This window comes from Scyliorhinus torazame, chromosome 22, assembly GCF_047496885.1.
Source record: "Scyliorhinus torazame isolate Kashiwa2021f chromosome 22, sScyTor2.1, whole genome shotgun sequence".
Taxonomy (NCBI): Eukaryota; Metazoa; Chordata; class Chondrichthyes; order Carcharhiniformes; family Scyliorhinidae; genus Scyliorhinus; species Scyliorhinus torazame.
The window spans coordinates 12160659-12180691 of NC_092728.1; the positions used below are offsets into that span (position 1 = coordinate 12160659).

General features: G+C 46.6%; 1 protein-coding gene across 9 annotated transcripts in view; it reads left to right on the forward strand.

The window, feature by feature from the left end:
• huwe1 (HECT, UBA and WWE domain containing E3 ubiquitin protein ligase 1) overlaps window positions 1–20033 on the forward strand; it is a 262886-nt gene that overhangs the window by 935 nt on the left and 241918 nt on the right. For 8 of the 9 annotated variants that reach the window (XM_072487894.1, XM_072487901.1, XM_072487897.1 and 5 more), the window contains exons 2-10: window positions 3004–3154; window positions 4339–4466; window positions 6723–6863; window positions 7795–7900; window positions 13111–13224; window positions 13563–13664; window positions 14338–14418; window positions 15428–15534; window positions 19226–19427. In XM_072487894.1, the coding sequence (XP_072343995.1) occupies window positions 3004–3154; window positions 4339–4466; window positions 6723–6863; window positions 7795–7900; window positions 13111–13224; window positions 13563–13664; window positions 14338–14418; window positions 15428–15534; window positions 19226–19427 (1132 nt within the window). The remainder of the gene's footprint in view (window positions 1–3003; window positions 3155–4338; window positions 4467–6722; window positions 6864–7794; window positions 7901–13110; window positions 13225–13562; window positions 13665–14337; window positions 14419–15427; window positions 15535–19225; window positions 19428–20033) is intronic. The other variant, XM_072487898.1, reaches the window with a different exon arrangement.

Here is a 20033-nt window from a genome sequence, read left to right on the forward strand (position 1 = left end):
CTTTTCCTCAAATCCCATTGGAATTTCCTGCCCCTCATCCTAATCAGTTTGTGATTGACCCCTCAACCAAGGGGAACGCTGCTTCCTATTTACCCTGTCCAAACCCCTCAGGTCTTAGACACGTCATTCGTATCCCTCCTCGGCCTTCTCTGCTGAAAAAAAAATGCAATCCCAGCCTATCCGATCTCTCCTGTTAGCTCAGATGCACAGTCAGCCTGAATAAGTCAAGCCCCCGAGTGGTTGACCCGCTTATGACGCACTACGGAATCTCCCGAATACTCCAATATCCATTTAATCTGCTCCAGTACAATCACCTGCTTCCTATAGTGAGGTGACCAGAACTGCACACCGTATTCTAGCTGTGTCCTAACCAATGTTTTCTACAGCTGCCTCCTTGCCCTTGTTTTCTATGCCAGAACTGATAAAGGCAAGTCTACATACGCCTTTTTTACGACCCTATTCACCTGGCTCTGCTGCTTTCAGGGATCCATCTGTTCCTCTGAGTTTCCTAGTGTCCTGCCCATTCATTACATGCTCCCTTGTCTGTGTCTTCCAAAAAAACAAACTATAAGGGACCCAGCACTGATCCCCTGTGATACGTTGCTGGACACGGACCTCCAATTACTCAAACCGCCTTCTACATCACCTTTGTGTCCTGTTACTGAGCCAGTTTCTGATCCATCTCGACAAGTTTCTTCAATTCCATGTGTTTCAACTTTCTCAATCAGTTCCCATGTGAGTCCTTGTCAAAGGCTTTGCTAAAATCCATATAAACAATATCAATTACACTTCCTTCATCACAGGGCCACTTTATATAAAAAAAATTACCAAATTTGTTCAGCGTGAGCTCCCTCTGACTATCCCTAATCAACCCATGCCTTTCCAAGTGGAAATTAATTCTCTCCTTCAGAATTTTCTCCTATAGTTTTCCTACCACTGACGTGAGACTCACTGGTCTATAATTCCTTGGCTTCTCTCTACCACCCTTCTTGAAAAGTGGAACTGCTGTTCTCCAGTCGGGCACTTCCCCTGGGCCAGAATGGAATTTTGCGTCGGAGCCCCTGCAATTTCTGCCTCGTCTCCCACAGCAGCCTGGAAGCAATTCATCCAGCCTGGGGATTTGTCTATTTTTAAGCCCTTCAAAGCCTCCTCACCTCCTATGTCAAACTGCTCGAGGTCCTCACAGTCCCACTCCTGAATTCTGTACCTGCATATCCTCCTCCTGAGTGAAGACTGATGAGACATATTTATTTAATACACTAGCAATGTTCTGCGGTTTCACAGACTGTGTTCCCCCTTGGTTAACCTCTTCCCCTTAATGTAGTTATAGAAAATCTTGGCACAGTGGTTAGCACTGCAGCCTATGGCGCTGAGGACCCGGATTTGATCCCGGCCCCTGGGTCCGTATGGAATTTGCACATTCTCTCCATGTCTGCATGGGTTCCACCCCCACAACCCAAAGATGTTAGGTAGATGGCCACGCTAAATTGCCCTTAATTGGAGAAAAAAAATTATTGGTACTCTAAAATTTACTAAAAATAAATAAATCTTGGGGTTCTCCCTAATTTTATTCACAAGTCCTTTTACACCCTCTTTCTGCTCTTCTAGTTGCTTTCGTAAGGTCCCTCTTGCAGTTCCTATATTCCTTTAAGGCCCCAGTTGAATTTCTCCCTATGGACTTGCTAAAAGCCTTTCTCTTTCTTATCCAGTCCTGGATTGTCTAGACATCCAGGGTTCCCTGAACTTATTGCTCCTTCATTTCCCCTATAGGGAACATGTTGGACCTGCATTCCCCATTTCCTTTCTGAATGCCCTTCACTGCTTCCTCAAAAAGCTGTTCCCAATCAACTTTGCCGTACTTTATTAAAATCTGCCGTACCCCAATCCAAAACCGTCTTTTGCAGGCCATCCTTTTTCCTTGTCCAAAACAAACTTGACCGCACCGTGTTGTGGTCGCTATCACTAAAATGCTCCCCCGCTGCCACATTGAACCCTTGCCCAGCTTCGTTCTCCAGAACCAAATCCAGCATTGTTCCATTTTTGGTCTATCTACATATTGATACAAAAAAACCTTCCCTGAATACATTTCAAGAACTTTGCCCCCTCTAAACCCTTTACACTATGGCTATCCCAATTTATGTTGGGGAAAGGTGGCATCCCCTATTATAATTACCTGATTATTATTCTTACATACTTCAGTAAATTGTCTACATATCTGCTCCTCTATTTCTCAGACTCTTGGGGTCCTATAATACACTCCCAGTAATATAGCTGCCCCCTTTGTATTCTCAAGTTCTCCCCACCCAGGCGGCGGAATGTGGCGACTAGTACTTCATTGCAGTGTTAATGTAAGCCTACTTGGACAATAATAATAATATTATTATTATTATCCTCATTGCAGTAATTGGACAAGGTAACATAGGGAGAAAGGGTGGTGGGGAGGTTTAAAGCATAGCAAAAGAAGCAAAAGTGAATGAACCTTTTTACGTGCAAGCTTTTCGGGTTTGAAACGCCCTGATTGAGAATGCGGTGTAGGCTGTTCCAATCAAGGCATTCAAAAAGAAACTAGAATTTATCTGAAAAAGAAGAATGTGCAGGGTGGGGAGGGGGTGTTAATGGCACGAGAAGAGTTGCTCGTTCAGAGCAACGTAGTCAAGACACAATGGACCGAGTGGCGGTCCCTCGCGTCGTGGCAGTCCTGTGATCCACCAGCACATGGTTCTAAGTGGCAGTTAAAAGGCCTCTTCCTCTAGGAATCAGCTTTTCCCAGACCCGGCAGGGCTCAGTCTCACGGAGTGGGCATGCCTGAAATGGGTGGATGCACTGGACGGGGCTTTACCCTGCATCCAACTGAAGGCACCGTTGCCCCAAATTAGCAATTGTCCATGAATGTAGGAATCTGAAATGAGCAGCGTTGGGATAATGTAAAGCACCAGCCATGATTTCCCTGGTTTCAGAGAGAATCGTTCCTCCCTCCATCGTTGTTCTTCCCTCTTTTGCCAGGATATTAAAGCGGCTTCTTTGCGGACGTTGACGTCGATAGTTCATTTGGAAAGGACACCCAAGCTGAGCAGCATCATAGACTGCACGGGGACAGCATCGTACCATGGCTTCCTACCGGTGCTGGTACGGAATTGCATCCAGGCCATGATTGGTGAGTGTTTCTCGAAACTAGTGTGCCTGTTTTCAGCGGCATGACTTTTTCTTTTCAGAAGCAGTCCTTGTTAACCAGGTACCCACCTTGAGTGGCTTGCAGTCCGCTCAGGCAGCCCATGGCACATTAGGAAAGATGCCATGGACGTGCAGAGAGTAATCAACACCAAAATAACCTATTTGAATGTTTTAATTTCCTTCTTGCAACCCTATAGTGTGCAATATTGCTGCTGTGTTTGCCGTCGCCTTTTGAGGCTATGGGCTTTTCCTGCCCATCTTCCAGAGTAACGTGATCGGAGCCTCGGCATCTACTAATATATCCTTTTTAAAACAAAATAATTTCGAGTACCCAATTCATTTTTTTTTCCAATTAAGGGGTAATTTAGCATGGTCAATCCACCTACCCTGCACATCTTTGGGTTGTGGGGATGAAACCCACGCAAACACGGGGAGAATGTGCAAACTCCACACCGACAGTGACCCAGAGCCGGGATCGAACCTGGGATCTTGGCGCCGTGAGGCAGCAATGCTAACTACTGCGCCACCGTGTTGCCCTTACTAATGTATCCTTGATCAAGCGGGGTGGGGTTGTATTGCAATTTTTGCTTGCTGTATGGTGGGCACAATCTCTTGACTTTTGGCCCAGGGTCAGGAGCTACAAATTGGTTTGAATTATCAGTGAAATAATTGGGATTTCAATCTCTCAATTCTCGTTTTGTCGATTGTAGCAAAATCCCATCTGGTTCACTTTTGTCCTTTAGGGAAGGAAATCTGTCATCCTTACCTGGTCTGGCCTACATGCGAGTCCAGACCCACAGCAATGTGGTTGACTCTTAATTGCCCTCAGGGATGGACAATAAATGCTGGCCCAGCCAGCAACACCCACATCCCATCGATGAATAGTCTAAAAAAGAATTCTTGATGAAGGGTGCTGAACATTGACAAGTTGTTCATTCGAACATTCGCGTTGGAGCTGCAATCTCATGGTCGCACTCCAGTTTTATTGCTCACTTGGGAGGAGGTTTATAATTGGTGTAATTTTCTTGTTTCCCTGCTGTGTTTGCAATGACCTATTAAATATTGCTCGGATCATCACTTCTCCCCACTGAATAATTAGCCACGAGGTTTGAGCTAAAATGCTGCTGAACGCTGATTGTCCTTCTTTAAATTCAACATTGCCGACAGATCCATCAATGGAGCCATATCCTCATCAGTTTGCGACGGCACTATTCTCGTTTCTCTACCACCTGGCGAGTTACGATGCTGGCGGCGAAGCCTTGGTCTCCTGTGGAATGATGGAAGCTTTACTCAAGGTAAGATGTTGTTTGGTGTGGCACGGAGAAGGGTTGTGAGGGTAATCTCTTCTGAGCGCCACTTAACCTGCCATTCTGTAGAAGAGGAAATAGACCTGCCTGCTTGAACGTTGAGCAAGGTAGTTTAACAAGCCTTTTTTGGTCACTGCTCACGTACGTTTTGTTAATAGTTTGTTAATTATACTGTTAAGATGCAGAGAGGCATTCTTTAATTAAGTACTTTGATCACTTGGAAAGAGAGACTGCTGGGTCACTGGGCTAGGAGGCAGAGGTGTGCAATGCTGTATTTTTAAATTAATTTACGGGGTGTGAGTGTCGCTGGCCGGATCAACATTTAGCGCCCATTCCTAGTTGCCCCCGTAGTGAGCTGCCTACTTGACCCTAAAGTATAGGTACACCCACAGTGCTGTTAGGGAGTACAGGATTTTGGCCCAGTAATAGTGAAGGAACGGGGATATATTTCCAAGTCAGTTGAGGGTCGACTGCATTGCTGTGCGTGGGTCTGGAATAACATGTAGGCCAGACCGGGTAAGGCCGGGGGGATTTCCTTCCCTGAAGGGAGATTAGTGAACCAGATGTTTTTTTTTTTTCAAAACAAAAATCGATAATGGTTTTGTGATCAATGTTACTGAGCTCGCCTTTCAATTCCAGATTTACTAATTGAATTTAAAATTCCACCAGTTGCCATTGTGGGATTTGAACCCGGGTCTTCCAGATTTACTAATTGAATTTAAAATTCCACCAGTTGCCATTGTGGGATTTGAACCCGGGTCCCCAGAGCAGTTCCCTGCGTCTCTGGCTTGCTAGTCCAGTGACGTTGCCACTATGCTGCCGTCTCCTCAAATTTTAGTGGGCTGTTTTATGTCAACGTGCAACAGTACGCGGGGCTCCAATTGCAAGCTGTGCCACTTAATGGTGTATCCCTGTGATGAACAGTCAGTGATGCCATGGAGAGTCTTCATAAGAGCCGGGGGGGGGGGGGGGGGGGGGGGCGCGATTAAGCTCAGTTGGCTGGATAGCTGGTTCGTGATGCAGAACAAGTCCAAATTCAGTACCGGCTGAGGTTATAATAATCTTTATTGTCACAAGTAGGCTTGCATTAACACTGCAATGAAGTTACTGTGAAAATCTCCTCGTCTCCACATTCCGGCGTACTCTGCGGGTACACAGAGGGAGAATTCAGAATGTCCAATCCACCTAACAAGCACGTCTTTGGAACTTGTGGGAGGAAACCGGAGCACCCGGAGGGAACCCACGCAGATACGGGGAGAATGTGCAGACAGTGACCCAAGCCGGGAATTGAACCCGGGTCCCTGGCGCTGTGAAGCAACAATGCTAACCACTGTGCTCTCATGATGCCCCATTCATGAAGGTCATTATGAAGGCCCCGCCTTCTCAACTTTGCCCCTAGCCGTTGGTGTGGTGACCCTCAGGTTAAATTACCACCAGCGAGCTTCCACCTTCAAAGGAGAAAGCAGCTTATGGTCATCTGGGACGATGGCAACTTTATTTACTTACATTACTTTTTATGTAAGAGCACAAGATCTATGAGCAGGAGTTGGGAATTCACCCCCATGCGCCTCCTCTACCATTCAGTACGATCATGGCTGAAATCTCCTTTCGGCCTCAATTCCACTTTTTCCTACCCGTTCAACCCATTACTATTAAAAATCTGCCAACCTCCTCAAATTTACTCAATGTCACGGCATCCACCGCACTCTGGGGGAGTGAATTCCACAGATTCACGACCCTTTCCGAGAAGTAATTCCTCCTAATCTCTGTTTTAAATATCCTGCCCCTTAATGACCTCTCGTTCTTGATTGCCCCACAGGAGGAAACATCCTCTCTCTGTCCACCCTATTTTCATCTTATGCACCGCAATTTGCTCTCTTCTAAACTCCAGCGAGTATCGGCCTAAACTGCTCAATCTCTCTTCATAAGACAGACCCATCATCTCTGGAATCAATCTAGTGAACCCCTCTTACCTACATCCCTCCCCAATTACAGAGACCAAAACTGTTCACAATATTCCAGGTACGGTCTCACTAATGCCTTGTACAGTTACTGTAACACTTCCCTACTTTTATACTCTATTCCTTTAACAATAAATGTCAAAATTCCATTTGCTTTCCTTATAGCATAGTAGCTACAACTCCGTGTGGATAAATACACCAACTTCCGAAGGTCATTGCTAAAAACGTAGATGTGGTCTGATTAAATAAATTAATTCCGCTCTTCTCTCCTTGTTTTCCCTAGGTGATAAGGTATCTTGGCGATGAGCAGGATCAGATCACTTTCGTGACCAGGGCTGTCCGAGTGGTTGACCTCATCACCAACCTGGACATGGCAGCCTTCCAATCACACAGTGGACTGGCTGTATTCATCAACCGGCTAGAGGTAGGCTGGTATTTGTATTTCTAGCGTGCTGATGTGCAGGCTGACAAATGGTGTTTTGACCGTTGCACTTACTCTAAAAGATAGAATCGTAACAACCATAAATAGGAGTTACGGTCTACCTGGAAGTGTGAAGGGAGTAGTTTCACCGTGAACTTTCAAAAATGAGTTGGGTAGATACTTTTGCTAGCCCAAAATATTGAGGGACATGGCGCCAGGACGAGTGGATGGAGTTGAGGTCCACCTCAATATGAAGCGTGATCACATTGACTGCTTGAGGGGCTGAATGGCTTTGTCCTGTTCCTGTGGAACAGGCCGATGAGGATCAATATGACCCTCCTGTTCCTGTGTAACAGGCATGAGAGGAGCCGAGAGGATCTCCTCCTATTCGCGTATGGCAGACTTGAGAGGCTGAATGGCCTCCATGTGGGAAAAGAGCAAAGGGAAATAGAATTTATTGGATAGCCTTTTCAAAGAGCTGGAACAGGCATGCCTGGCTGATCAGCATCGTCCTCTGCTGTAAAATTCATGTAGTCCGAATTCTTAAGAGCTTAGAAGCAAGGAGTTAGATATAGAGTACAACTCCTTTTATACTGTCCCCATCAAACACCTCCAGGACAGGTACAGCACAGGGTTAGATACACAATAAAGCTCCCTCTACACTGTCCCCATCAACATTCCCAGGACAGGTACAGCACAGGGTTAGATACAGAGTAAAGCTCCCTTCACGCTGTCCATATCAAACACTCCCAGGACAGGTACAGCACGGGTTTAGATACAGAGTAAAGCTCCCTCCACACTGTCCCCATCAAACACTCCCAGGACAGATACAGCACCGGGGTAGATACAGAATAAAGCTCCCTCTGTTGTGGTTTAACATTAATTTCGGTGAATGCTTTACTTGTCTAATCATTATCCTCTTCTTTCTTTAAAGCACGAAGTGGATATTTGTAGGAAGGAATGCCCATTTGTCATCAAGCCAAAGATTCAGCGATCGAGCACGACGCAGGAGGGTGAAGAGATGGAGACAGATTCAGAAGGTAACTGCTTGCCTTTGTTTCCCAGCATTGCAACTAGGAATCGATTTCGAACGTTCGGAGATCACGAATAGTGCATGCCAATTGCAAGCTTGCTGTGCCTTTGCTGTGTTAGTTACTGCAACCCAGTTGCTGTCCTCCCATCCGTTGGCAGCAATGCTGTATTGTATCCTGAAAATGTCCCATTTTGTCTTTAGGATTTTCAGCCCTGAACTTGCACTGTATCATGAGTACTACGTTGTACAATAATCTGATGATGCTTTTAATGTTTCTGCAATATTGGTGTTCCCGCATCTCTATTGACCAAGCAAGCAAGTGCCTTGCTGAGACATGGCGAGGCCATATCTAGAGTACTTTGTATAGTTTTGGTGTCTTTATTTGAAAACGCAAGAGAGGATCTGACCATCGCCCGTGACATTCAATGGCATTATCATTACTGAATCCCCCAGAATCAACATCCTGGGGGTTACCATTGATCAGAAACTGAACTGGACTCCACTTTTTAATTACCATGGCTACTAGAGCAGATCAGGGCCGGGTGTCCTGTTGCGAGCAACTCGCCTCCTGACTCCCTCAAAGCCTGTCCACCACCTACAAGACCAGGAGTGTAAAGGAATAATCTTCACTTGCCTGGATGATTGCGGCTCCAACACCACTCAAGTTCGACGCCATCCAGGACAGCACAGCTCCATTTGATTGTTACCCCGCACGAACAGACTCAAAAACAGCTTCTTCCCCACTGTCACCAGACTCCTAAATGTCCCTCTTATGGACTGACCTCATTAACACTACACCCTGTATGCCTCATCCGATGCCAGTGCTTATGTAGTTACATTGTATATGTTGTGTTGCCCTATTATATATTTTCTTTCATTTCCTTTTCATGTATTTAATGATCTGTGAGCTGCTCGCAGAAAAATACTTTTCACTGTACCTCGGTACACGTGACCATAAACAAATCCAATCCTTCCACAGACATTCAATTCCTCCACCCCAGACGAACAGTGGCAGCGTGTGTACCATCTACACGATGCACTGCAGGAACTCAACAAGGTTCCTTCGGCAGCACCTTCCAAACCCACAACCACCATCACCACCTAGAAGGATGAGGGCAGCAGATACCTGGGAATTCCATCACCTGGTGGTTCCCTTCCAAGTCACTCACCACCCTGACTTGGAAACATATCGGCCGTTCCTTCAAAGTCGCTGGGTCAAAATCCTGGAACTCCCACCCTAAAGGCACAGTGGGTGTACCTACATCCCAGGAACTGCAGCGGTTCAAGAAGGCAACTCACAACCACCTTCTGAAGGGTAACTAGGGATGGGCAAGAAATGCTGGCCTAACCAGCGACGCCCACATCCCGTAAATAATTTTAAAAAAAGATGCAATTGCGTTAGAAGCAGCTCCGAGAAGGTTCACTCAACTGATTCCTGAGGTGAGGGGCTTATCTTAGGAGGACAGGCTGAACAGGTGGGCCCTGTAGCCATTGACCTTTAGCAAAATAAGAGGTGATCTTATTGAAGCATGTAAGCTCCTTCGGGGATTTGACAAGGTGGGTGGAGGATGTTGCCTCTTGTGGGAGAGACTGGAACGAGCGGACACAGCTTAAGGGCAAGAGGTCGACTGACTGTTTACAATGGAGAGTTTGAGAGTCGTTACAGGTTGCCGCCCAGAAAATGTCCCTCTTATCCTATCTCTGCCGTCTCTCAGTTAACCAATCCTCTATCCATGCTAATATATTACCCCCAACATCGTGGGCCCTTATGAAGTAGCCTTATGTGGTACCTTATCAAGCGATTTTTGGAAATCCAAGTATACATCTACTTTTATCCTGTTACACCTCAAAATTTGAATAAATTTGTCAGGCATAATATTCCTTTCATGAAAGCAGGCTGACAGGTTGGTTATATGTATTTCTAAAAGCTGTGCAATTGCATTCTTTATAATAGGCTCTTAACATTTTCCCAATGACTGAAGTTAAGCTGATTGGCTTATAGTTACTTATATTTTGCCTCCCTCCTTTTCTGAATAAAGGCATTACTTTAGCTCAGTGGGCTAGACAGCTGGTTTGTAATGCAGAACAAGGCCAGCAGCGCGGGTCCAATTCCCATACCAGCTTACCCGAATAGGCGCCGGAATGTGGAGACTAGGGGCCTAACTTAATTCTTGTGACAATAAAAGATTATTATTATTACATTGGCTGTGTTCCAATCCTCTGGGACTTTTCCAGAATTTCAGGATTCTTGGAAGATTACTACCAGTGCGATCACTATTTCTGTAGCTGCTTCCTTTAATATGTTGGGATGGAACCCATCCGGTCCAGGGGACACATCGGTCTTTAGTCCCATTAGTTTCCCCAGTATCTTTTTCCTAGCAATTGTTGTTATTATTTATTTCTCCCCTCCCCCTCTACCACTTGCTTATTTGTTTTTGGAATGTCATTAGTGTCTTCCACCATGAAGACTGAAGCAAAATATTTGTTTAACTTCCATTTCCTGGTTCCCCATTATTATTTACTCATTCTCTATATTCACTTTGGATGCTCTCTTCCTTTTTATGAATTTAAAGAAACTCCTAATAATAATAATTTTGCTTTTTGTCACAAGTAGGCTTCAATAAAGTTGCTGTGAAAAGCCCCTAGTCGCCACATTCCAACACCTGTTCGGGGAGGCCGGTAGGGGAATTGAACCTGCGGTGCTGCATTGTCCTGCATTACAAGCCAGCTATTTAGCCCAGTGTGCTAAGCCAGACCCTTACTGTCTATTTTTAAATTACGTGCTGGTTCACCCTCATAGTTTATCTTCTCCCTCTTTATTATTGTTTTGGTCATCTCTTGTTGGTTTTCCCAATCCTCTGACTTACCACTGATCTTTACCACATTATATACAAAGAACAAAGAGAAGTACAGCACAGGAACAGGCCCTTCGGCCCTCCAAGCCCGTGCCGACCATGCTGCCCGTCTAAACTAAACTCTTCTACACTTCCTGGGTCCGTATCCCTCTATTCCCATCCTATTCATGTATTTGTCAAGATGCCCCTTAAATGTCACTATCGTCCCTGCTTCCACCACCTCCTCCGGCAGCGAATTCCAGGCACCCACTACCCTCTGTAAAACAACTTGCCTCGTACATCTCCTCTAAATCTTGCCCCTCGCAAGATTTAAACCTATGCCCCCTAGTAATTGACCCCTCTACCCTGGGGAAAAACCTCTGACTATCCACTCTGTCTATGCCCCTCATAATATGTTTTTTTTCTTTCAGTTTAATACTATCCTTAACTTCCTTGGTTAACCATGGTTGATTTATCCGCATCCTGAAATCTTCCTTCCTCACTGGGATGTATCTTGGTTGTGAGTCAGGAACTGTTTTCATAAACGCCTGCTATTGCTGATCAACTGCCTTTCCTGCTAAACCTTTTTCCCAGCCCACTCCAGCCAACACTGCCCTCATTCATTTATAATTACCCTTTCATTTATAATTACCCGTTCATTTATAATTACCCTTGCGTGTAGCGCAGTTGTTTCTGACCCAAGTTTCTCAATAAGCAATTTTCATTTCATTTCAATCTCAAACTGAATGCTAAATTCTATCATATTACTGAGGAGATCTTCCACTCTGAGATTATTAATTAAACCCGCCTCATTACACGCTACCAAATCTGAAATAGCCATTCCTTTGTTTTGTCCACAACATGATGTTGTAGGAAACTGTCCCGAATATGAATTCTTCCTAATGGCTACCTCTGTCAAGTTGATTTTCTCAATCTACTTGAAGATTAAAGTCACCCATGATTAAAGTACTGCCTTTTTTACATGCCTTTCTTGTCTCCTGATTTATTCTCCGTCCCACGGTATAGCTACTGTTTGGGGGCATATAGACTGCTCCCACTAGGGTCATCTTCCCCTTATTATTTATTACCTTGAAGGATTCTGCATCTACGAAACAAGACCGTTTCTTGCTCATGTACTTATTCCATCTCGTACTAACAAAGCTAGCCCATCAACCTTTCCTGCCTACCTGTCCTGAGGAAATTTCACATGACCCTGAAAACTGAAGTTCCCTGTTTTGACCCTCCTAGTCTGGGTCATGCGCGTACCCTTAATGGACTCTGCTTCGAACTCGCAATCGTCGGTAACTGGTGACGTTCCCAATTCAAGACGGTTTGTGTATCCTCTTTGTCGTCAGGCAGAGCTAGGGAGCCGAGGTTGTATGCCCCACTGGGAGAAGGAAAGGTTAAATGGCTGCCGTTTGGTGTGTGTCCCCTCATTGGGTAACGTTATCAGGATCCTGGGAGTGAGCCTCGAACCAGTCGGGAAAGTGCAGGGAAGGGAGAAAGAAGGTTGAACGTTTCAATGTTTTCCGCCCTCAATTTGACTGACTTGGTGGATGGGTTGCCTTCGAAAGGGAACAGTGCGCGCATTAGCTTGGCAGAGAACTTCAAAATACAGAATGTGTCTGCGACACAGGCCATTCGACCAGAAGAAGTATGAGAAGGAACGGACCATGGGGTTCGTCGAGTCTGCCCTATTATTCAATGTGATCGTGGCTGATCTCTGGCCTAAACTCCACTTCCCTGCCCGCTCCCCATATCCCTCAATCCTCGAGACCAAAGGTCTGTCTATCCCACGACCTTGAATGTCTGCCAACGATGGAGCACTCACAGCCTACCGGAGCAGAGAATCCCAAAGATTCACTGAATGAAGGAAGTTTTACTCTCAGTGCTGAATCATCGTCCCCTTTACCCTGAGACTGTCCCCGCCTGCCATTTTAGACTCCCTAACAAATGGAAACAGGGCCTGCCCTGTCAAACCCGTCCAGAATCTTCCATGTTTCAATGAGATTGCCTCGCGTTCTCCCCAGAGAATGTAGGCCCAATTTACTCTGCCTCGAATCAGAGGATAGCCCTCTTGTCCTAATATAGTGAATCTTTGCTGTACCACCTTCAGTACAAGCATATCTTCCCTTACACATGGAGACCAATCCTCCAATTTTCAGGTGATTCACCTTCAGCCTCTACAGATTTTTGAGAGGGGGAGGTCGCATACTCTTCTATGTGAAGGAATACTTCCCGATCCCCTTCCTGAGCACCCTACCTGTAAATTTAAGGTTGTAATGCATGGTCTGGGCTCTCCAACTTGGCAATGTCTCCCCCATCAGTTCCTCTTGTTTGTCGTCGTAATGAGCTAACTGACATTCGCTTTTCCCTTCTTTAGTTTCAGATATCGTAATGGAGAGCAGTCCGGGTCCCTCGACTTCGGCGACCGAGACCAGGCCGGATGTGGAATCGCGTGGCCCCAGTACTGCCACAACATACCCACCAAGAACTGGTAAGAGGTGGTAGATATCCTGACCCTTTTGTGTGGCAGAGTGGGGAGGGCAGAGTCTCTTCTGCCATGGTTAACACCACAAGATGAACAGCCGAGGGTGGGGTTAGGGTGTCAGTATCGTAACCGTCGATTCCATGCATGCTGACGGATAAGTTTGTCGACGTTAATCCCTTAGCCTATCTTTGTTGCATTGTGATTTTTGTGGCAGCTTGCTCTGTGCATTTTGACTGCTGTAGTAAACCTGGGTCTGCAAGATAATTCCTTGACTGCAGAAATTTATGACATGTGGTGGTGTAAAGGCTTGATGTAAAGGCAAGTTTTTTTTCTCCCTCTTGCAGGGGTTCAGTGCATCCCGCAGCGTGCAGCCCTGTTGAAATCCATGCTCAACTTCCTGAAGAAAGCTATTCAGGATCCAGCGTTCTCGGACAGCATTCGGCATGGTAAGATGTCATCATTATGGTCCTTAATCTTCTGAGAAGAAACAGCCAATCCAGTCACAGCAGTATTTGTTCTCTCAACCCACAGGGCAGCCCTACTGAGGCAGGAATGCGATCAACCTCCGGTTGAGTGCCCAGCCCATTGTAAACCAATAACCCTTCCTCAGTTGTTAGCACACTGACCTCAAGAGGAAGAAGGTAATGGGGTAGTGTCCCACTCCAGCACCAGATCTAGCCTGAAATTCCAATGCAGCACTGAGGGAATCTGATTGGTAGTGGAGTTGCCATGCAGAATGCACCGGGGAACAGTTAACAGCCAAGCTTTTGTTCAAATTCAAACCAGGCAGGTCGACTGCAGTTAACTTCGCTGCTGCATTCTGCATTCTCCACTACCAATCAGATTCCCTCAGTGCTGCAGAGTGCTAACAACTGAGGAAGGGTTATTTTTAATGTTCCCCGTGGCACTGTCTCTACCAATTGGAGTCTACTTATCAACCAATGAGCACACTCCTTATTTTGTCATATTTTGTGCCGGCCCCGGCAGAGCCCTAGGCCCTGAAACTGCCTCAGTTGCCTAGTCTGCCTTTCAGTCACAAGGGTAGAGTTAACTCTTGTCGGTTTACTGTCATCAAGCGGAAATGCTCTTTTTAATGTCTTTTCTTCATTTACTTTTCAGTAATGGACGGTTCCCTACCTACCTCGCTAAAGCACATCATCAGCAATGCAGAGTATTATGGGCCATCTCTCTTCCTGCTCGGTAAGCAAGATGTATTCGATTTGTCGCGCAAGTCCTTTCCTCTGCTGTCTCCCAAAGCATCGCTCGTAGCAATAAAGCTTCACCGCCTGGGGCTATCTCTGCTTGTTTGCAACCGTCTCTTTCGCCCACTATTTGTCTTCACACCACCCCCTCGATCCCCGTGAGTCTCTTGTTTCCCCGTCCCTGCCCCGCCCCACACTCTGCAATATTAGCAGGTCTGCTGCACCAACCTGCCAAATGAACCCTGTGTGAATTAAACTGTGGCTGTCGGCGGGGTGAGAATGCAGTGGTGTTCACTGCTCTGTGCTGTTAATGTTCAATGTAAGCTGGGACAGTCCACTTGAGTGTAGTGTTCCACACAAGACGGTCACCCCAGGCCGGAATCAAACCTGGGTCCCTGTTGCCGCAAGGCAACAGTGCTAATGACTTTGCCACTGCTGCCCCGACAAAGTTTCATCCTCTCGTTTATCAAGAATCTGTTTTCTTGTACCGTGCAAATGTTCAAAGACACTTTCCACCGCCTTTTGAGTTCCAAAAGCACTCCATCCTCCGAGAAGATTTCTCCTCATCTCTGTCTTAAATGTGAGTTGTCTTATTTTTAAACAGTGCCCCCCCCCCCCCCCACCGTTCTAGATTCTCCCACAAGAGGAAACATCCTCTCCACATCCACCCTGTCAAGAAACTCCCTCAGGAACTTGAGGCCTTCCTGTATCCTTGCACATTGTACCATGTTCCTGGTTTGTTTTGGTCTGGCTCATGTTATGTATTGGGGCCTTTCAGCCGTTTATTGATCCAGTTTCCTATTTTCTGCCTGCGGCTGCTCCAATCTGATCAGTAGGCTGTTGAGGATGGGGGAGGGAGTTTACCTTCCAGCTTGTGTTGCAGCTATCAGGGCTGTCAAAACCAGTCTGCTGGTATGGGTTGTGCAATATACTGGGGCATGCACAGTTCAGAGCCCCTGTACGCCACAACACTGACGGTTCTGTGCTTTTGTTTTCTTCTTTTTCAGCTACTGAGGTGGTGACTGTGTTTGTGTTCCAAGAGCCATCGCTACTGTCCTCCCTTCAGGATAATGGACTGACCGACGTCATGCTTCATGCCTTGTTGATAAAAGACGTGAGTTCTCGCAAGCACCGTGTAGAATCCTGTCCAACGTAACTCCCCTGGACAGAGTGCTCCCATCGGCTGTGTATTTCCAGTCCGTTCCCTGCGTCCCAACCAACCCATTGACCTCCCTCTCCGCGCCTCTTGGGTGAGACCTTAAACCAAAGACCTTGCCGTGGGTGTAAAAGATCCCAAATGGCCGGTTTTCCAAAGAGGAACAATTCTCCACAATATCCTGCGGGCAATATTTATTCCTCAACCAACGTCACTTACATATTTTTTAAAAACTCCCAGGTCATCACCTCATTGGTGGGAGGCTGCCGTGTGCAATTTCTTTGCTTTGTTCCCTCATGACAGCCGTGTCCACACTTAAGGAATTTAATGCATTGACTGTAAAACACTTTGTGACATCCTGAAGCTTCTGTTGAAAAGCGTGTTCTTCATGGGCTGTGGAGTATTCTCCTTTAGGGCGTAATGAGTGCAGGATATAAGCGGGGTGGTGCAGTGGTTAGCGCTGCTGCCTCACGGCGCCGAGGATCCCGGTTCAATCCCGGCCCTGGGTCACCGTCTGCACATTCCCTCCGTGTCTGCGTGGGTCTCACCCCCCACAACCCAAAGAGTTGCAGGGTAGGTGGATTGACCACGCTAAATTGCCCCTTAATTAGATAAAAGAAAGGATACAAGTGCCATAGAACCAGTTGAGAGAAGATTCAACCAACTGATAATCTGGGATTGAGAGGAAATGTTGGGCAGTTTGGGCCTGTATCCATTTGATTTTAGAAGATTGAGAGCTGCCCGTACTGACACATGTAAGACGCTGAGGGGACTTGACTAGGGTGGATGTTAAAAGGACGTTTCCCCCTTGTGGGAGAGACTGAAACTTGGTAACATGCTTTTAATTAAAGGTCTCCCACTTGAGACCGAGGTGGGTAGACATTTTTTCCTGACGGTTGTGAGTCTTTGGGACTCTCTTCCCCAAAGAGTGGTGGAGGCCGAGGCACAGTGGTTGAATATTTTTTTGGAAGTCCGACGTAGGTAGATTCTTGACTGACATTGGGAGTCTTATCGGGAGTAGGTGGGATTGTGGAGCTGGGGAGATGATTTGATCAGCAGTGATTTTATTGAAAGGTGGAGCAGAACGGCCTACTCATCGTTCCCCAGTTGTACGTAAATATATGAACTCGTATATACCCTGATCTCTGCACCTCACCGGAAACCCTTTTTCTTGCTGTGAAGAGATGTCTTTAAAGTTAGTCCTCCATTTTCGCATCCCTACCTGAATGGCCTCCTGAGCCACAGTGCCGCCTGTGGTCAGTTTGCCCGTCCCACCCTGCACTCTGCTCTCGTTTGCACTGGCCAGCATGTACCTTGTACCTTTCGGGCAAAGGCCTTCACTGCTACGCCGTGAGCTCTCTTCATCAGATCCTCTTGCCCCAACCAACCGATTCTTAAAACCCTTACATAACCCAAGGAGCACGACAGCCTCATGGTGTAGCTGCCTCTTACATCACCCAGGGTAACGCTTCTTCCTCCTACATCACCCAGGGTAACGCTTCCTCCTACATCACCCAGGGTAACGCTTCCCCCTACATCGCACTATCTGTACCTCGGACTCCAGCTCGACAACTGAGAGCTTTTGCAGACACATGCTGCTGATGCCGTGGCACCACACAGCTGTCCTCAAGCTGCAGATACACTGCTATCGCTAGCCAACCTCATTTTATATATACATATATATATATATATATATATATATATATATGTAATTAGCTAAAGTTCTTTGTAATTATTTTGCTCGTTTTATTAAATTTAAGCTAATTAATTTAATCAGTATGAATTAATTCACAAAAGCATCAGTTTTTGGTTGTAATTCGCACTATTCCCCTAGCTCGGGGAGCAAGTATTGCTTATTAACCTTTGTTGTTGCCCGAGCCTGGGAGTTGTTCACCCAATCCAGTGGATGCTTTAAAAAAAAATCTTGTGGTTTATGTATCTTTAGTTTATCTTTGGTCTATCTTGGTTGTGCTTTATTGGTAATTATCCTGAGTCCATCGCAGGATTTTCATTTAAAATGAAAACTCCCACCGAGCCCTCTGACCCTGTCAAAACTTTAAACACTTAGCGCCTCGAGCGCACGCATGCACCGATTTCTCAGCCCGTCTCTCTGCTCATCATTCGCTCGGTGAACGCTGTGTTGCACAAGCTGGTGTAGTTCACCTGATGAGTAGCTGCAGAGCCACTAGCCATCCACAGATGGTGCTGGTGAGGCTGGGTACAGAACGTTGTACTCTCTGTGTCTGAAACCAGTTCAAAAACTCTGCATTAAATTTCCACCAGCCTAATGGAGGCCCCTGCCCCCTGTTTCTTTCCCATCTTTTAAATCTCCCTCTTTTTTTTTTTCCCATTTGGTTGCCCGTGGGTGCATCTGCAAAGTTAATTAAATCCCATCTCTACCCCTCGGTACTGTCTTGACTTATTCAAGGGGGTACATAGTTCTGACCCAGGGAGCCTTGCCCTCGTCCTCAGATGGGTGAGGTTCTCGTCTGACCTCAGTCCGGGAGGGGGAGATCCCACCATCGGCAGTTGTTGGAATTTAAATCGCATTAAGAAATTTGGAATTGAAAGCTAGTCTCCATAAAGGCGACCGCGAAACTACCATTTTTATGACAATCGACAATGGTCGTCATTAGACTTTTAATTCCAGATTTTTATTGAATTCAAATTCCACCAACTGCCCTGTTGGGATTCGAACCCAGGCCCCCGGAGCATTACCCTAGGTCTCTGGATAATACCACGACTGATAATATCACTACTGCCTCCCAGTTAAATCATTGGGGAATGGGGGAAATGCGCGGCAGCATCTGAAGAAGCTGGCTAACGTTTCTGGGTTGGGCCCTGACTGATTATATCCCAGAAAGTTTTAACCTGGTCTTTCGTCATCATTTCCAACAAGTTTCTTTCATGGGGTGAGGTTGCGCACGGGGCGCTGGGAAGGCTGGCAAGGGGAAAAGTGTTTAATTATTTTGGTGGTGGAGTAAAATTGAGATCCTGAACTCCCTCCCTAAAAGCACTGTGGGTGTACTTGCGCCACACGGACTGCAGCGGTTCAAGAAGGCGGCTCTACTCACCACTCAAGGGGCAAAACGGCATGGACAATAAATGCTGAAATGATTATAATATCCCTGTCCATGCCAGGTGGCATGGTGGCGCAGCGGTTAGCACTGCTGCCTCACGGCGCTGAGGCCCCAGGTTCGAACGCGGCTCTGGGTCACTGTCCGTGTAGAGTTTGCACATTCTCCCCATGTCTGCGTGGGTCTCATCCCCACAACCCAAAGATGTGCGGGTTAGGTGGATTGGCCACGCTAAATTGCCCCTTATTGGAAAGAAATAATTGGGCACTCTAAATTCTTCTTGATTAATAAGGGGATCAGGGGTTATGGGGAGAAGGCAGGAGAATGGGGATGAGAAAATATCAGCCATGATTGAATGGCGGAGCAGACTCGATGGGCTAATTCTGCTCCGATGTCTTATGTGCGGTTTCCAGCTCTTAAATAATTGCCGCATGCTTAAAGTATTTGTACTTGGATGTTAAAGCTATGGTAAGATGGAGATTGTTGGCTGTATTTAAAAAGAAAATGCTCTTGTAATGGAATAGCTACTGAAAAAAAAGAAACACTCTCAACACGACACCTTTCACTTTCAGTTTCCAATCTTCTTCGTTACTCAGGTACCCGCCACCCGTGAAGTTCTGGGTTCCCTGCCGAACGTGTTCAGTGCGCTGTGCCTGAATGCTCGTGGGTTGCAGTCCTTTGTACAGTGCCAGCCCTTCGACCGACTCTTCAAGGTGCTGCTCTCTCCCGACTACCTGCCCGCGATGAGGAGGCGTCGCAGCTCGGACCCGTTAGGTCAGTGTCCTGCTCCGTTACGCTGGAAGTTGCAGAGGACCTTCGCGCAGGCGCTGGGGGCGTGGTCCACGCAGCATATTAGTTTTAAGCTTCTGCGCTCCTGACCACTTGCGCATTCTTGATTTTAATCACCCCCCCCCCCATTGATGGCTGTGCCTTGGTTGCCTGAGCCCCCAGCTCTTAACACCCCCCCCTAAACCTCACTGCCTCTTGCCCTCTCTTATCTCCTTTAAGGTAATCCGTAACAGCTACCTCTTTGACAAAGCTTTAGTTCATAGTGTCACCTGGTGTCTCTTGCTGTTATCCGGTTATGCTTGCTAACACGCTAGTGAAGTGCCCATGGACCTTGCTCTCTCAAGGGCGGCACGGTGGCACAATGGTTAGCACAGTTGCTTGGCCATGATCAATTGTCCGTCAGTGTCCAAAGGTTTAATGGGGTTACGGGGTAGAGCGTGGGAGTGGACCTAGGTGGGGTGCTCTTTCAGGAGGGTTGGTGCAAACTCGTGGCCTCCTGCACTAGGGATTCCATGAACGTCTTTGCTTTGAGGCTCCTTGGTCTTTTATGATGACACATCTTGGCTGCACTCGTATGGTGCATTCATGTTG